Here is an 18,341-nt window from a genome sequence, read left to right as displayed (position 1 = left end):
AAAGCACGACTGGTTGCCATTACTAGATCTCCTATCAATAGTACACACGATTATTAATGAAAAGGGCTAATTGATGCACAGATTTGTGTATATTAGTAGACAGGTTAAATAAGCACGAAATCTTACAAGCATATTTATTGAATTTTTTCTGGTATATATACAACTTCTCCTGGACCTGTATTTGTTTCCTGTATTGTTACAATGGCCCTCATGTGCTGTCTTAGTATACTGATGTTAATATTAATAACCAGTTTTCTGATTAGTAACTCTAGCAATTTGATTAAAAAAGTTCACCATTTCAGCTCGAAAAAGTAGAGCGGGAAATGCCATATCAGGATTCAGTTACCTAATTAAGCAAGTAAAGTTTAGTTTCTGTCACTGGACAGTGCCTAGAAAAGCTTAAAAAGTGATGTTATCCACGCTCACGAAAAAATACTTTTCCGTGCCTTCTCTCACTGGCCTGAACGCTGGCTCTCACTCTAGAGTGGAGAGACTTAGTGTCAGTGTGGAAAACAAATTGGAGCAGGATGGTGTACACAAGTGAGGAGGACAGGTGTCATTAAGTTCCAAATGCTGATGATTTCTTGAATAAGGCCCCTAGACAAAGCAACAGGCAAAGGCACACTTAATTGATCGTCAGAAGAATATGTTTAATAAAAATAATTAAACCTCAATTTCCTCTATAGAACTTCATAGAAAGTAATCCAATAAATTACAAATGACTTTTAAGACGCGTTGTCCTGCACTACATAAAGAATTATTTTGACTACACAGACCACAACTTGCAAATATTACAACTGTCCAATGAAAAAAAAAAAAGACAAAATCTGACCAGGGTGACATTTAGGATATTATCAAGCTTGAAATCAGAAATACAAAACCAATGCTAGTTTTATCATCTCAGTGATTACATGTATGAAAACAAAAAGAAAACCTCCCTGTACAGCAGTAGTGTGTTTTGTCATTCCTCTTGCATATTGGTCATTGTTTTACTTGTGTTTAACGCAGATTCAACACTGCCTCTTGAGCACTAGCAGTGCTCTGGGAGTCCTTGTACAGTACAACCCAGAAAAAAAAATGAAAAGACAAGCAAAATGAAAGCAAAAATCTTATGTTTACCTTTTTTTCCCATTTGTGTCCTAAAGAGGCTCAGCACAGTCATCAATGCATCAACCCATCGCTGTGGGGCAACAAAAAGTAGCAAAAGTTGTTAATCACCTACAGCAGAAGTAGCGATGGCTGGGTGTTTGCATAAGGGCACTAAAGAGAGCAGAGGTGCAGAAATACAAAATGTCAGTGGCATGTTTAAGTTCATTGCTCAGACATAGAAAAATACTGTACTGTTAGTAATAATATTAAAAAAAATGCGATTGCATTGCAAGCAAAACCCATGACAAGGTCTATATATAACAGGCATACAAGGAAATCACTTTAAAGCAACATTAGAAATCAAAACGTGTCTTCAGTCTTTGTGTTCAGACCGCGGGGCTGCTCGTGGTTTCACCCACTACAGAACGATGCTACAGCAATACTTCAACAGACTGAGTTAATCCAGTGGGGCTCTGTTGTAGCCAGTCTAAACAAAAGCCTCACCTCAGAAATAATTTAGAAACATATATCTAACAGTCCACTGTGTAACAGCAGTCCTAGAATGAGCACTGTTGTGCCAGAGAAAAATTACAAAAGGTACTTGAGTGAACTCCAGTGTTTACGTGTATCCTGGTTACAGCTGAACGTGTGCAGGGAATGACGGACAAAATGCACAAGCATGGAGCACAAATTTGGGTGGTTAGTTTGTCAGACAGAAGTTGGATGAGAGCGTGAGGTACAGGATAAGGGCACTTCTACAGCTAGCCAAAGCTCCATTCATCAGCGGGACAGTCGAGACAAACGCACAACCAAGCTGCAAACTCCCAGCAACACAGATTGCTATTATTTAGCCCTTCCTGAAGCTAACCTGTCTGGCACTGTTAAATGTAATACTCAAAGACGGTGACAAATACTACAATCTTAGTGATTATATGAACTATTTTGTGCTTCGTGCTTTCGTGTTTGTTCTGTAAGACTTTGGTAGACAGGTGGTCATGCAACATGGAATCCAATGGTCAGTTCCTCCAAATTTCTACTGAGATGCTTGAAGGTCAAAAACATTTGAAATAGTAGTTTTCTACTGGTCATTGCTTTGCAAGGCCCCTTCCGCAACACACAACATTCAGAGTGGAAAGTTATGGAGGCAGGAGATAGCAGGTAAGAGGAGTCCAGCCAAAGAAAACAGCACATTGGCAAGCTCTCAGTGAAAAAACAAATGGCCTCTGACACACATTCCTGCAGAAACAAGGACATTATGTATGTGGACAGCAGACTAACACACCCATGCACATGTACATCTGCACAGTGAAGCCAATCCATCTAGCACAGTTGAGGTAAGATGCAGTCAAATATGCCGGGGTTGTAATAATAATAATAATAATAATCCTGAATTATTCTCCCATACAGAGACCACAAAACTAAGCCAGGACCTCAGAGGGCCGTTTTGGCACACAGTAAAAGGTTGTTTTCTGTCCCTCACAGCTGAAGGAGCTTATTAGACTGTGACACTGTAGTCAGAATCAACAGATGTGCAAGTGAACGTGTATGTCTACAGTGAGTAGCTAAAGTGCGCCTTGGACATGTTGTGACATGTTTGTAAGGTGATGGTGAAAATAAGGACTTTCTAAAATTCGATATAAATGTTAAAAAAAAAAATCACAGCAGATAATTTAACTATGATCCATTTTAAAGTGTGTTTGATTGATAAAAATAATACTTCCACACATTCCCTCCAAAATCGAGGCGATACTTAAGAGGGAGCTTCAGGTAATTCGGTTTCCAAGAAAACGGTGCGAACTAAAGCAGAAATGAACTGAACGTGATATGAAGGTCAGTGACAGGTGAGGCTGTGTGAGTTGTGCACTGGGGTGGAACATGGCAGACAGAGAATCTACAGCTTCAGTGACATTCATTAGCTGCCCAAGTTATTGCTGACAAATCCAACGTATGATCTGCAAAGCATAAGTGTCAACGAACCTGTAAAAGTACCGACTATTTACAAGAGAAACCAAAGTGTTTGTCAAGTGTCATTCCCCCGACCCCCAAACAATCAAAATATATTAATAGTACAGCTCAACGAGCATGTTGATGTAGTTTCACTTTTTTAATAAAATTAAATCCTGACATAATTACAATAATGCCGTTTTTTTTGTTGCAATTGTACATAATTGTGGAACAAGTTCACAGAGTTCAGAAATCTACTAAAGTCTGACATGCAAAATGTCTCAAAACAAGACTGTACCTTGTGAACAAACACTGAAATTTTATTTCAGTTTCTTTTTAAGTCAGTTTTTCCTGTTTTTTTTAAGGTTTTTGTAGTCTTTATTACACAACATTTTAGTCAGTTCTTCTATTTACATGTAAAGAAATCGCAACATAAGTGCTGGAAAATCCATATATATGTGAATATATGTATACATTTCTAGGCGATACATAAATAAATTTATAATTATATATTCATAGGATCAGTCCTAATCACTGGAGTCTGAATCGTCTGATGAAGAAGAGCTCCCAGACTCCGAAGAAGACGACTCAGCTTTCCCCGAACCTTCAGGACCACTGTTCTCCTTTTGTTCTGCTGAGTCCTCCTCCTCCTCTTCTTCTTCCTCATCTTCTAATGCCTCGTCATCCTCCTCTCCGCCCCCCTCTGCCGCCAGGTGCTCTATCTCCTGGGACGATGACTGGGAGACTGCGGGCGGAGGAGGATGAGCAGGAGGAGCTGTGGGGTCACTGTTTGAGCTCTGCGGCTGTGTGGCAGACACAGGAAGGTTAAGGCCTGGAGTGAGAAGCATCCCTGGGTAAAGCATACTGGAGAGTAACAAGGGGTTAAGAGACAGTGGGTGACTGGAGGCTGCAGAGGCAGCTGAAGCACTTTGTGGGGCGGTGGCAGAGGAAGCGGAGCTGGAAGTAGAGGAAGGAGTTGTGTTCGAGCCCTCTGTCCTTTCTCCTTTGGTGTCTGAGGTTTGAGAGGGGGCTTTAGAGGCAGACGGCTCTCCTGTTGCACCACTGGAAGTTCCCTTTGTCTTCTCCTCAGAGCCTCCTGTGCCCTCCTGAGCGGGTTTTCCGATCAGGCTGCTCATGCCAAGCAGGTTTGGCAATCCAGCCATACCAGACAGCATCATGGGAAACATGGCAGCTAAATTACTTGCAGCCAGGTTGCTAGCATCGGACGGCAGCCCCATCAGGCCCGCGGTGAGCTGCAGGGACTGTAAGCTCTGGAGGTTTTGCTGGAAGGCCTGCAGGCTGCTCAGGTCCATTCCAGAGAGGAGGCCGTTGGTCAGCAGGGGGTTCAGACCTAGGGAGGCTGCTGGGTTGGGTGCTGCCGCTGCTGCCGCCGCCGCCGCTGCTGCCTTCGCCAGAGGATTCTTAGGTCGACGTCCACGCCGGCTCACCTCCTCAGGGACGATGGGTCCTGTCAGGATCCTGTCAAACATGCTCTCTGGGAGGTAACCCTTGAAAAAAAGGTGAAGGATACATTTGCAGGGTAAGCGGTTTTACACAACACAGCTGAAGAGGATTTGACATTAGAAATGTAAACGTAATAATAACAGAGCAAACACTTGCACATTAATGATTTAAATGGGTACACCTAGCTAAAACTAATGTAGTTAAATACAACAGCCCTGCCCATACGTACCAACACTCCTGATTTTCACAGATTCTCCTGATATTTTAACTCTTTCTCCTTCTGTTCCCCTGATTGGTCAATTTTTCAACTAATTACTCGATAATTTTTTGCACAAATCATACAGGCGTGCATCTGTGTTGTTTATTTGTTGCCAGATTAGACCAGAGGAAAGTTTAATCTCCTTTACACATAATGTTTCATTTGTTTTGTGGTACCTGGCAACCCACTCTGGAGCACTCTGCCTGCAGCTGCGCTCGTCTTTGTCCAGCGCTCCAACACTGATCTCTCATGTTTGCTGCGTGTGTGTGCAGACACTTGTTTGTTTGAGGTGAGGGTTAATTTATGAAGTAAATCATTAGTGCATCACTAAAGATTTATTACTCTACTTAATAGTTGTAGGCTAGAAAATTGTGGGACAGTGAGACAGCGTGACAAAACAGACATTTAGCAGGCCTACACCACATAACTCAGACCTGCCCATTCACATTCAACGGGCATTGGATCCGTTCATAGAGTGAGCTGTCACTCACTCAGTTCATAGACTTCACTGACAAAAAAGAGAATTATACAATAACACTTAACGGCTTCATGATTTCTCTCTGTCTCTGTATAATGCTCAAATAGTTGTGTAGCCCACGCCCCAGTAAGAAATGGGAAACATCTGCAAGTTAGTTTTAACACTGTTTAAACTTCTTTTATGTAAAGTGGAATCAACACCTTTCTAAAATAGGTTATGACCTTTTTGTTGCTGCATTGTTATATTTAACTGCATTTCTTTTGGCTAGATGTAGCAAACAAAGTGTATATTAACACTGTTCTTGCTGTGATGATGTTGTGACAGTAGTTTTGATCTAATAAATGTGTTTATCTGTGATTGTGACTCACCGACTGTTTGACAACATCAGCCCATTCAGGTGGGACTCCGTACTCTGGGTTTTCCTGAAGAAACCTGCATAAATCCTTGAGAGGAGGAGCAAAAGCTCCACCAACCTACAAGATAAAACATGCACAACAGGTAAGACATATATTTTATATTTAGAAAACATGTTATCATCTCAGCTGCAGAAATGAAGTCTGTCAATTTGGTAATCATTGCAATATTGCTGACTTTACAATTTTGGTAGTACTACTTGGTACTATCAAAATTGCCTCCAAATAGTCCAGATACCATAAAAACATCATATAGGATGTTGTCCAAAATGGCATAAAAAAATCATACTATAGCATGTCGTCCAAAACAGCTTAAAAAAGTCATACTATATCACGTCGTCTAAAATAGCATAAAAAAAGTCGAACTATACCATATTGTCCAAAACACCATGAAAAACATCATACTATAGCATGTCATTTAGTAGTAATATCTCATTTTTATTATAGTAAGAAATGTCCAACATTTGGACAATGTAAAAGTAAGGGAATGTCCAACATAATCATTTTGAGTGACAACCCAGTTTTTGAAAGATGAATTATTGGCCATCAATGTCATAATTTGTGGGGATAATTAGAATTGCTATGTTTTAAGCCATTTTTCCCCTACAAAACCACATACAAACTGACCTTGCGAGCGTTTCTCCTGTTGATTATCTGGACCCTTTCCTCTCCGGTCAGGCTGTTGACATCAATCTTGTTGGGATTCCTGCAGCGGTGCCTCTTCTGCTTGGGCCGGCCGTCCTGGAAGTGGAACTGCATTTGCATCTTATTTACCCCCTGTGCATGAAAAGGGGAAAATAGTCATGTTGAGCAACTTTTCTGCACAAGCTAATTTGGGTAAGTGAACTTATGTAACAGTAATGTTCTGTAGAGTATATTTATTCCACTAATCTCAGCATTTTTCACATATGTCTGAAACATACAACTGCATACAACTCTCTTGTAACACCACAGATACCTTGTGCATGATAGAAAAACATGGACTCACAGGGATAAAGGCTCCTGTATCAGCCACAAAGCCAGGGTGCTCTGTTAACCACTGTTCTAGATCTTTCCTCCTGGGAGCGTCGTCTCCTGCAAGCCGGGTGCCATCTTTGAGGTTGATTACAGGAACCCTGGTGTCAGTGTCTGCAGGGACCTGACTGGAGCTCTGGCTGTAGCCTGCCACAGGGGCAGCAGCTATGCCCACCTGGCCAATACCACCCCACCCTGGAGGCACCTGGAGATGCATTAGCACAAAACAGTGTTTGACATTATTTACACATCAGTTCAACAAATATAGCACACCTATTCATACATTGTAATCTGTACAAAACTTGGCATTAAATTTGAATCACTAAGCTGTCTTATACATTACATATACGTCACATGAGCTCCTAAGATAGCTGCTTACCTGATCAGGAACAGCAGGGACTCTACTCCTGTTCATGAAGAGTAGGTCCATCCCCTCCACATTCTTCCTCCTTCCCCTCCGCTTCTTCACCACTGGTTGGCCATCCAGTACTCCGTTCAGCCTCATCTGACCAGCAAGAGCTGAAGGCACTGCAGAAGAAGTAGCTTGTTAGCTGTGAACTACTGTTGCCTGATTTAAAGTGAAATGGTTATCTGGAAATGGTCTTAAAATGTCTGCCACATTCGCTTTTCAGATTAATTTAGCTATTCAGGATTTTGACCTCTAGTTACTGTATTTCATGACATGTTCGGATGATATATTTCTGACTGAAGACACATTTTTTACTAACTAAATATCTGTGTAAACAAAGTCAGTGGCGCTACAGAAGACGGAAAGTGACCATGCTGTTATCCAAGTCACCAAAACTATACTTTGCTGCCATCTAGTGGTGTACCAGGATAACAAGATGGCTCATCAACAAAATTCTAGGATGAATTCACATTAGGATTGTGCAGCTTTTGCAGCCACTAAACCTGCACAAATAAGACAAAAAGAAACCTTATGATGCTCAAAGCACCTGAAAGGGGTAAAATGCACCCCTAAATGCACAGCAAAGCAAATAGTGTCTCAGTGCTCCTGTGCTATCGGCACATATTTAGATGAGGTAATATGCATATAATTGGTTCTAAATTGCCCCCTTTCTGTGCAATTGAGCCTTATTGCAAAAACAGTCCAATTAACAAAGATCAGCGCTGATAGACACACACAGTTACAGTGCAATACTAGTGTCTTCTGAGAGTTGGTGATAACCAAAGCGCAAACCAGCCGGTCATCTTTTACCGTCTTAAGGAGTGTGTTTGAAAACATCAACATTACTGACATTACTGACAATACCAAATACGGTTTCTCTTGGCCACGTTTAATTTCCTTGCCTTAAGTCTGGAGGAGTGGCGCTCCACTTTGTCGGACAAGATCAAGGGCCCATGATCTGAAAATGGCAATCATTCTTTCTCTCTGCCATTGATCTACCTACTGTGTTCTTGGTGCAAAGGCAACATTTATTAATACTTTGCTGTGTAATTACAATCATATGCAAAAAAGGGCAAATAGCACCAAGCTGCCAAACTTCATGAGCATGTTTGTGCTGAAATATCAATAGTGCAACATCTTTTGCTAATCAGAGCTTGAAATCGGGAAGACAGTGTCCGAAAATGATGTGCAATTCATTGTGCTCTCTGCCACCACAGTCAATTCTTTGTTAATTTGGCTGTCTGCATGCACAAGTCTAATGGTATTTGCAGTATGTCAAATGAACGTACCAGTCTGGAAGCTGCACTGAGGCTTGGTGATGTCAGCCAGGCCTGTGTCTGAGGCGCTTTGCAACTCATGAAGACGGGCCAGGTACTGCTGCTGGGCCTGGGGGCCCTCCTCCGACTCCAGGGGCCTCTTCAGAGGTAGACCTTGTTTCTGGAAGGTCAACTTCAGACCTCCCTCCTGCTGTGCACACACAGACAAACAAAGGTGTTGGATATGTCTTGGAAAATTTGTAGCCACAAGCAAAACATACAAAGCTATCAACAAGGAGAAACTTTAGCTCTTTTTCTTTTGGGAGCTTTCTGTGCCTCCAGTTTTACCTATCAAGTGATTTAAGGATCATGAAGTAAATTTGTTAAGTTTTTTTCATATCTCTGATGCGATTTCGTTATAGGGATGGTGAATATTACTTTATGTAATTAATTATCATCTCATAAGGATTTCTTACAATAAAAGCAAATATTTTTCAGGTATTTTCTTGTTAGTAGTATTGGGACACATGGACACACAGAGGGTGGTGGCTAGTAGGGCAGTGGGTAAAGGCTATTCATTGTTTGAACTGTAGTGGGAAGCCATGCCAAAGAGATAGCTGCTGTCAGCATATGACAATTTTAAAGGTAACACACAGCAGGTGTCTGCAATGGTAAAAACCATACAATTTGGGAAAAGATCCTTATCAACAAGCAACACAAAAGCGATGAATAAATGGAAGCAAGTCAGAGGCCTGCCAAGTTAATAGCCACATTGCCTAGAAGCATATTAGAGAACACCCACAGCCTAAGTCTCCATTTCAATCAGATTAGAAGCAAGACCCCTTCAGTCTAGAGAGGCTTCAAACTGAACCTTATTATATTCTCATGACTGAGTGATTTGTGCTCATGTAATCACAGCCTCAGAGCCCAATTCAAATTGAGTGTGTGGGAAAAGAGAGGAAGGCTGCTATTAAATTAATCTCTCCTCCTGCCAGGCAGTCAAAACCACTAATCATACCCAAAGGAAAGAAGGAAGAAAACCAGAGAAACATGCTGAACACGGCAGCTAGCACCGGTCATGGCAGCGGAAGTGGTAGAGTCCTACGATTAGGGCGAAGCGAAGGAGGAGGAGGATGTGGGGAGGAAGGGAGAAATCAACATACATCGTTGAGTTTTACTGAGAACTCCTTGTTTTCTGCAACATGCTTGGTCACCTTTGACCCCTGTGGTGAGGCAGAGGGGTCCTCGCACAGGCTGTTGGCGTTGTCCAGCAGTTTGGTGGTGTAGAAGGAGGCCACTGCGCCTCCAGGCTCGTAGACGCGACGTGTTCCAGGCCACTTGCCCTTTAGCACTGCCTGGCAGATGCTGTCCAGGCGGTTGATGATAACACGATCCTAAATAAACAGCACAGACCATCAGCATACTCCTGTATCAGTTTCTTTTCCCTTTTCCATACAACTATGTTGCAAGTTTTCAATCTGAGCTGCATACTTGAGTTGAAGCTGAGTTGAAGCTGAGTAAGACATGATGCTGTTTTGTACCAGTAACAGTGACTTAGTTGCACACATGTACAGTGGTTCACCTTTGGCCAGTAGGATGCAGCGAGCATATACCCTCCTCCCTGAAAAGGATGTGAGGAGTTGTTGGTGATGCCGTTCTCGGCAGCATGTGTGTCTTGCGTTTCATCCTGTGTAGTGCTCAGAGACGCCACACTGTCCTCATCAAAGCCCTTTACACTTGTTGCTGCAGCTACTACGAATGTTGCAGAACACAGACACAAACATTAGAAACACACCTAAACCCTTAAAGTATTTTTAATGTAAAACAATCTAGCTGGCTGGTAATTCGATGAAAATGTGTTTGCTCTGCACAAAATAAATTTTTTGACACATACACTGTAGAAACATTTTGGGTTTAAGGTACTCACCTTTCTTTTTCCCTTCCTCTCCCTCACTGTCACTGTCATCAGAAGAAGATGAAGAGGAGGACGATGATGATGAAGAGCCAGAGGAACAAGACGATGAAGAGGAAGAAGAGCTGGACCCGGAATGTGACGAGGAAGAAGAAGATGAGGAGGAGGAGGAAGAGGAACGTGATGAGGAGCTTGAGGAGGAGCCATCTGAGTCGGAGTCTGAGCCACGCCTGGCCTCCCTGCGGCCCCTCTTGCTGGCCTTTTTAGGTTTCCTCTCAGAGGAGTTTGGTGTGAGCGGTTTGGTTCGTGCCGCCACCATCTGCCTCTCACTGTCTTTTGTCTCACACACCGGCTTCTCCTCCAGACCTGTGGGAGTAGCTGGTGCTCGAGGAGGGCTCCAGCTCTCCGCCTGCTTCTCCCGGCTCTCCTCCCCCTCAGAGGCTGGCTCCACTTTGGGTATAACCCCGCTGTGCTCTGCATCTCTTTGGGCAGGTGGAGGCAGCGGAGAGCCTGTCAGCAATGAGCTGGTGGCCTGGCACTGAGGGTGTAGAAGTGGGGTGGATGTGCGTGATTGCTGCTGCGTAGCTTTTGTCTGGCTGTAGTTGCGCTGGGCAGCCATGAAGCTGAGCTCAGGGTCTCTCAAAATGTGATAATCAGTGCGGCTGACACCGTGCTTTGCAGCTCCAATTAGCAGGTCACGGTCATGGGTACCAGCCTCCCACCAGACAGGTAAGTCAGCGCTCATCTGGCACAGCGGCAGGCGCTCATAGAGTAACTGATGGCGAAGGACTTGTTCCCGCACCTGGCGAAGCAACTCTACTCTGTACAACGTACGAGACGCTCGCTCCTCTGTGATGGGCTGGATGTTCAGAGACGGGTCCACCGCCGAGTCTGGAACAAAGACGGAGAAGCAGGTGTGAGAGAGAGAGCATAAGAGGAAATAAAAGCTGCTTCACAGGCACAACCCAAAAGACCTGTTTGTGTCTGAAGTTTAAACATGACACTGTTTGTCTTTCCACTAATGATTAACCTTATCAGCCCCTCTACCTCAGTACTGCTGAGCCAGCGTGTTTATTTAGGTGCTACCGACCTCTTTCTCCAGAATAAAACCATTTATAGCCAGGTGTAAGCATAATAAATGTTACAGTGAGCTGAAACCATGTTACTGACATCATCTTAAGAAAAGTGTATATGTCACATCGGGGCATGGCAAATTAAACAATAATTACATCCTCATGATTGGGCGACCTCTAGCTCAAGTGGTACAGTGTACGCCCCATATGGCTGAGGCTTCTGCAGCATCCTGGGTTTGAGTCCGGCCTATGGCCCTTTGCTGCATGTCATTCCCCCTTCTCTCTCCCACCTTTCCTGTCCATCTTACGCTATCCTGTCAATTAAGGGAAAAATGCCCCCAAAAATAATCTTTAAAAAACCCAAAACATCCTCATGCTAATATGGCATAGACACCAGCTATTTCTAGACAAATATATGACACAATATCCCTACTTATCTAACATTTAAAATAAGTAGTTCATTTGTTACCAAAAAAAGATTAAAGATGCAACTGGGTAAGAATAATTTCTTATTGGGATCTCAGGGTATAACACACTGCCACACTTTGTATGCATATTGGGTGACTTAAAATAACAAAGTGTTGATATGATCTTGTGACTGTCATGCCTTCTTCACTCTGTGTGTGTGTGTGTGTGTGTGTGTGTGTGTGTGTGTGTTTATACATGGGAATAAGCAAGTAAACTTCTGACCTCCCTCTTTTGGTGGCAGGCGACACACCCTACGGCACATGGCGGTAAAAGCACACAGGTATTTCTGCAGACTCTCGTCTGTCTTCTTGTGCAGCCGAGCCATGGCCCTGAACTTGGTCCAGTCGAACCGGCCGAGGTTTGGGTCGAAAACAACACCAAAAGTGGAGACAACGCGGTAGAAGTCAGCCTCTTCTCGCCTGGTCCATCTAAGGGAAGTGAAAAATACACCCTGTAGTAAAAATTTCCAACAATAACTGAAATTCTTTCTCACTGATCAAAATCTCCAAAATACATTGGCCTCTTTTGTGTTCTGACCTTTGCTGACGTTCAATTTTTGCAACCATCTTGGGGTTGAGGGTGTCGTTGAGTGTCGGGGGCAGTGGACAGAGTGGAGCAGACAGTATCATGGTCGATGGAGACTGAGTCTGAGTCTGGTGGATCTGGAGGATCTGCCGGCTCTTGGTGTAGCGCTGAGAGGCTGTGATCAGTCGCCTCAGCCTGGCTGTTAGCACTGAGGGTGAGGGCCAGTAGGAAGTTTCACCTGTCACTGGAACAGCATCTGGATCAGAATAATACACAAAGTGTGTTAAAATCCACAAAATATGAGTGCCATTATATCAGTGTTTGGTTTTTTGTAGGAGGCATGTTGTGCCATTTTCATCTTAACTAATTTTCACAACTTTTCCAGATTTCTGCCGCTTGTGGGTAGCCTGCATTTATAATCATCACCGTACTGATAATCCACTGTGGATTACAAGCGTTTTAAAACTCACCTCCAGCACTGTCAGTGACAACTAAGTCTCCAGGAGAGGAGGCGTCATCCTGCATGAGAAGACAGAGTGTGTTTATGGCAGGACAACACATACTGTAACCAGGAATCCTAAGGTACCAGACTGTGATGGATTTTATTATTAGTCACAAATGTGCTCAAATACAGAGGGGATCATTTCCTAAAACAGTCAGATCAGCACACATGTCCTTACCTCCATGTCGTCCTTCAGCAGGGCTGGAGCAGGCTTGTACTCTGGATCATCAACATCCCTACACACACACAGATGAAGTTTGTGTCATTTTGCAGTTGACTACCAAGCTGACACACCATTTAAAAACGTCAAAACTTAAAGCAAGGCCACATAACGTTTGTACCGACCCATCCATGAAATCATTGCCTCTCTGTTCAGCAGCAATGGCTTTCTCATCCGGTCGTCCCACACGCTCTAGGAAGCACAGGGTTGGGTCTGCACGCACAGTGTTGTACTTCTCATAACCTGCGAGTGCACAGGAGGATAAGCAAGTGCCAAAGTTAGCTAAGGGTAATGCATGGAAACTGTTAGATAGGGAGCAGGCAACATACGCAAGCTGAATGATTTCCCACAATCACCTGGTATGAGTGGAAAACAGACACTGAAAATAGTGAAGCCAACTTTTTTTTTAAACAAAGAGTCTTAGGAGAACTTTCAGTGCTGAGCTGTTGGTAATAACTTTCATGTTAGGTATGGACTTTTCCCCCTTCCGTAAAATGACCACAGATGCTTTAAAGAGTAAAGTAGAGACTAGTTGAGCTTAATTTCGACTCTAGAGCTCAAGTTTCTTATCGGATAATCCTAATCCAAGTAAACAAGTCAAAGAAAGAGCTGAGGTTTCTTACCATGCTTAAAGACACCCAAGAGCAGACACTTGTCAGCGATGGCATCCCACCACAAGGCAGGAAGCTCTGAATGGTCCGGGTCTGGCACCCAGATCTTTATCTCACTAAAGAGGAGGAGGACATTTGATGGATATTATGCAGGGAAGCCTTCACTGATTTAATTCATTTAGTTCCTTTTTTTACTCTACTCCCATTTGCATTAATTTGCAAATACTTTTAACTCAAGAGGCCCAACACACTGCTCCCCATGAAGGGCTTTTATTGTGAAATGGCAAAATGAGAATTGTGAAATAACAAAAGCCTCCTTTAACTTTCTTTGGTGATTTCCTTGTTAACAGCGATTTGATAAACCATTTTCAACAGCACTTTAAAATTGAGAACAGAAATACAACAGTCTATCTTTCACCAGCAGGTGGAGCTCTGCAACCTTCTTACTCTTTTGGCTGATCAGTTGTTTCTTCCTTCAACAGGTTGATGCCATATGCTGATGGCCATACTCGCCACTCAAGTAAGAAAATCTGAGGCAGCTGATTCACCTTGATATGGAAACTCTGCTGTTGCCAAAGAATAACTCTGCTGAGTGTGCCGTGTTGTACTGAAGCTTCTAAGTCCATCTGACCTTCTGTGTATATCATCAATCTGGCTCATTTTATCTAAGCAGGTGAGGAATTCTACAACCACACTTGGCAGACTGTTAGGTACCATTTACTGTCATATGCTTGTGTTGCAAAAATCTGATACAGTCAAAGTTGTAGATTGAAAAGCTGACAATCGTGAAACATATTGCAGGAAGTATATGTAAGGTAAAGTAAGGTCTCACCTGGAGTCTGCGCCGTCTAACACACTCTGGGCCTGGCTTCCTATCACCTCCTGTTTCAGGTAGTAGAGCATTCTGACCCTGAGCAGCACCCTGCACAGAGAAAACCCAGTGGTCACAACAAAGCCCTGACCATGCACAAACGCTGAGCGAGCAGAACCAACACACACACGCGCCCAGCAACCTGTTGAACACAATGCAAATGAGTCAAATGTGTGACAATTCAGCTGTAATTCTAAAATGACAGAGTAGTCTTCATCCTGTCATATCACACAATCAGCATACACTCAAATTAATTTATGTGTAATATGTACGCCTGCATTCTGGGATTGTCTGTGTGTGTGTACAGCTATAAATCATTAGCTGTACAGGCCTTTCACAGGGAAGGTATACACACTAATCAATTAATGTGGGAAATCATAGTCTGAAGTCGACATTAGTGTATAGACCACACAAGGAGTCACAGGCAGCTCCACAGCCAGGCTCCAAGGACTGAATGAACAGACAACAGTCTCTCTCCAGTCGTCATGTGGTCGTGCTCTGGCAGTAGATGAAGGCTGGGAAGTCGAGGCTGACAAGGTAGCGAGAGGCTGACTCACAGGGGAGACATTAGCTCTGTGATGCATGATCAGACATCGCAGCCAGCAGGCTTTGAGCAAAGACACGGTGAAGTGGTGGGAACTGTGGTGCGCTGGTGTGCCAGGCTGTAACGTCTGGCATGCCTTGAGATTTTGCTTAATGTAGAAAGGCGCTCTGTGTAATCATTTTGTCTCAACACAAAATCATTTTTCGTGTAATGCTTGGTGTTCAAAAAAAAATGCAGCATGGAGGTTTTAAGGATTTCTGGCATGAGAGCAAAAGACTCTGTGGGGTATTGCTATTACTGTGGAGTTATTAGCTGTCCTACAATTACTCTTTACAGAATGGTTACATCTCAGAGGATACACAATTCTCCAATGACATAGCCAAATGAGCAGGGAAATTAAGGAAACATCCAAACTGACAAACCTGTCTTTTCTGAACAAAGCCCCTAAAACAACCCTATTCAAACACAACTTGTTCAAAACAAATTAGAAAAGGAAAATGAACCATTTGCCAAGTACCTCAAAATTCATCTGATAATCCTCACTATTAGTAGCATGGTGCACACTTGTCTAGCACCTGTTGCAAGACTACTGATGTTTAAAAGTTCCAAAAAAAAAAAAGCAAGAGGCAAGTGAACAATCTCTCTAGATAAGCTGACACAGTCTACTTCTTGACTTAGCTATGATATTATGTAAACATGTGGCTTCTTCTTCTGCCAAGGCTTCTCTACACTGCTGCTCCTCTTTCAAAAGCACTGAAAGAGTTGTGGACTGCAGTGCTGAAATATAGCATGTCAGGCATTCCATCATTTTTCATGCTGTAATTCAGCTAAATATTGTTATAAATGAGCCTCAAATCCTTCCCTGATTCACTGACAGGACTAGAAAAAACTGCAGAGCCCTCAGGTCTGTCTGTCTGTCAGAGTGATGGATGCCTGCAGTGACCAGTCTGGACTTGTAGCTCTGGTAAATCAAAGTCTTGAACTTCCTCCCTTTTTCCTCCTCCACCCTCCATCCTCCTGTGTGACTGGACCCGCCCAAGAGCAGCTGCTGCTTCCTCTGCCTGTCAGCACAGCCCTTCATCACTCTACTCTCAAGCCTTTGTTAGTCAGTGTGCGGCGATGTGTGTGTGTGTGTGTGTGTGTGTGTGTGTGTGTGTGTGTGTGTGTGTGTGTGATGTGGTTCACTCAATGTGGCTGCAGAGAAACTCGGCACAGTCTCTCAGAAGCAAATAAGCCAAGTATGCATGACATGAGTGGCATGAAAAGAATCCCTCATGGTTTGTTCAGAGAAAACAATCCATCAAAAAAACCTGCGCGACGGGGAGATACTGAGTCACACGTGCAATTCTGACTCAAAACACACAAACATCGTGACAGTTTTATGTGCCTCAAAACAAAAAGCACACACAAACTGCTCAAGGATCAAGAAATTCACACAACATGATGACCCACAGTGGTCAGATTTTCTTGCATGATGGTCTTTATCACTTATCAAGACTTTTGGAAACTGTCAGAATCATCTCCCGCTACTTCTTAAAGTTTCCCTGTCTGTGTAGGAGTCCTAAATTTACGGCCCTGTTAAGGAAGCCCGTGAACCCCCGACCCACCCCCACCAGTCACATTCCAGGTCCTCGGAGTGAAAAAGCAGAAGTCAGCAAACCCTGCTGACTGTGTGTCCCCATTTGCCTGGCGTGTCACATATCAGACAATCCCTGGATTCAGCACAACTGGACCGGCAAACAATGGAGAACTTTCTATGGAAGCCACAGCGCTCTGCGTCCAAAGCCCTACAGACACAAGCCCCCCTTTTAAAAAGAAAGCAGCCATCTATTTGGCTTTATATCTCAGCGGCCCATGTTTTGATAGCAGCCATCTTTCCCCGTCTGTAAATAACAGAGATCTATGACGGCCATTAGCTGGGCTGAAGTCTCATTAAGAATCATATCAGTCAGCTGGTCTCAATGTGATGCACATCCGTTAATGAATCAGTCGACTGTCGGCTCAAATAGATGTTTTAGTGCCTCCTAATTACTGTGGCTTGGAGGTGCCTCAGTTAGAATTTGAGCCACGTGCAAATTGTATTTTCAAATACTTAGGCTTCATTCTATTAAATATAAACTGATACAATCGGTGCTAGAGGAGAATAATGACCGCCTGCCAGTTGCTATAACAGCATAAAGGTTTAAACACAGACACAAAAGCACACTCTCAACCCACAAGAGATAAAACCAACCAACCATGGACTATTAGTCACCATGTTCACTATAAGCAAGTTAAATGTGTGAATATAGGATATTACGACTGCCTCTTTCATCCAATAATATTATTTTAGATAATCAAGAATATTTATCTGGGGGAACACCTACTTGTTGCAGTGGTGTTTGAGGTGTTTCTTGTAGCCGTCATCCTGAAGCATGTGCTCTGGGTTGTGTTTCCTCAGCCACTCTGCTTTGTGGATGTCAAAAGAGCTAGACTGAGTCTTCATCTTCTTGCCCTTTCTGCCCCTAGGGACTGGAGCTGACAAACCTGGAGGAAAAAGAGAGGTTGAGAGTCATAGACTAAAAATAATGAACCTTGCCACCGTGACGTCAAGTTAGCCATTTTGGCTGTTGCAATCATTAATTTTTGGAACCAAAATTGACTGCATTTGGGACAAGAAGGTGGCGCTGACAGAACTTCAAGCCTTGATAAAATTTAAAAGGGCCATTTAAATTAAACATTCGACACCCATGCAGTTGTCATAAACTGGGAAACTAGCTATAGAGACCAAAACTGTTCTTTGCACCAGGCTGTAAACATGTTTATTTCTGCTGTAAAGTTAGGCATTTTAACATGGTTGTCTGTGGGGATTGACTTGCTCTTGGAGCCAGCCTCAAGTGGCTGTTAGGGGAACTGCAGTTTGAAGCACTTTGGACATTGCTTTCCTTTTTTTAGCCAAAAAGATTGCCGCTTGTTTGAGAGTGCAGTATGGGAACTTTAAATAGTTTCCTAAATCCCAACTCGTCTAACCTCTCCAGGTGCCATTATCTGTTCAGATAGGGCCAGTTAAATGTAGGCTGGAGGTCTGAGACTCACCCAGGTGATTCTGCAGCTCCTTGGTGCGTCCATCCTCAGTTGGGGCGATCAGGTCCCACATGAAGCTTTTAATTTTGTCATCTCCACGGTAATGGACCAGACAGTAAGACAGCAGGGCCCTGCAGATGGACTCCACATCCCTTTCAGTCAGCTGCTTCTTAAAACGCCCATGGTTGAGAATATCCTTCCAACGACCCCACCTGAACCACAAAAT

General features: G+C 43.4%; 1 protein-coding gene across 10 annotated transcripts in view; it reads right to left on the bottom strand.

Moving 5' to 3' along the window:
* Positions 1-629: 629 nt before the first annotated feature.
* The window catches only part of chd9 (chromodomain helicase DNA binding protein 9), an 81,124-nt gene continuing 63,412 nt past the window's right edge, over positions 630-18,341 (bottom strand). For 5 of the 10 annotated variants that reach the window (XM_042481379.2, XM_088080303.1, XM_088080337.1 and 2 more), the window contains 18 exons: positions 18,128-18,327; positions 17,419-17,578; positions 14,470-14,559; positions 13,650-13,753; positions 13,152-13,269; positions 12,985-13,042; positions 12,775-12,823; positions 12,317-12,560; positions 12,002-12,207; positions 10,254-11,129; positions 9,909-10,078; positions 9,490-9,720; positions 8,360-8,537; positions 7,041-7,189; positions 6,636-6,866; positions 6,275-6,424; positions 5,603-5,707; positions 630-4,541 (listed from right to left, as the gene is read on the bottom strand). In XM_042481379.2, the coding sequence (XP_042337313.1) occupies positions 3,561-4,541; positions 5,603-5,707; positions 6,275-6,424; positions 6,636-6,866; positions 7,041-7,189; positions 8,360-8,537; positions 9,490-9,720; positions 9,909-10,078; positions 10,254-11,129; positions 12,002-12,207; positions 12,317-12,560; positions 12,775-12,823; positions 12,985-13,042; positions 13,152-13,269; positions 13,650-13,753; positions 14,470-14,559; positions 17,419-17,578; positions 18,128-18,327 (4,300 nt within the window). In that variant the 3' untranslated portion in view covers positions 630-3,560. The remainder of the gene's footprint in view (positions 4,542-5,602; positions 5,708-6,274; positions 6,425-6,635; positions 6,867-7,040; positions 7,190-8,359; positions 8,538-9,489; positions 9,721-9,908; positions 10,079-10,253; positions 11,130-12,001; positions 12,208-12,316; positions 12,561-12,774; positions 12,824-12,984; positions 13,043-13,151; positions 13,270-13,649; positions 13,754-14,469; positions 14,560-17,418; positions 17,579-18,127; positions 18,328-18,341) is intronic. The other 5 variants (XM_042481442.2, XM_042481636.2, XM_042481692.2 and 2 more) reach the window with 5 other exon arrangements.

This window comes from Plectropomus leopardus, chromosome 1 (assembly GCF_026936395.1).
Source record: "Plectropomus leopardus strain MGB_pleo_1.0 chromosome 1, ASM2693639v1, whole genome shotgun sequence".
Taxonomy (NCBI): Eukaryota; Metazoa; Chordata; class Actinopteri; order Perciformes; family Serranidae; genus Plectropomus; species Plectropomus leopardus.
The sequence above is the reverse complement of the archived record's forward strand: the minus strand, read 5'-3'. Positions and strand labels throughout refer to the sequence as shown.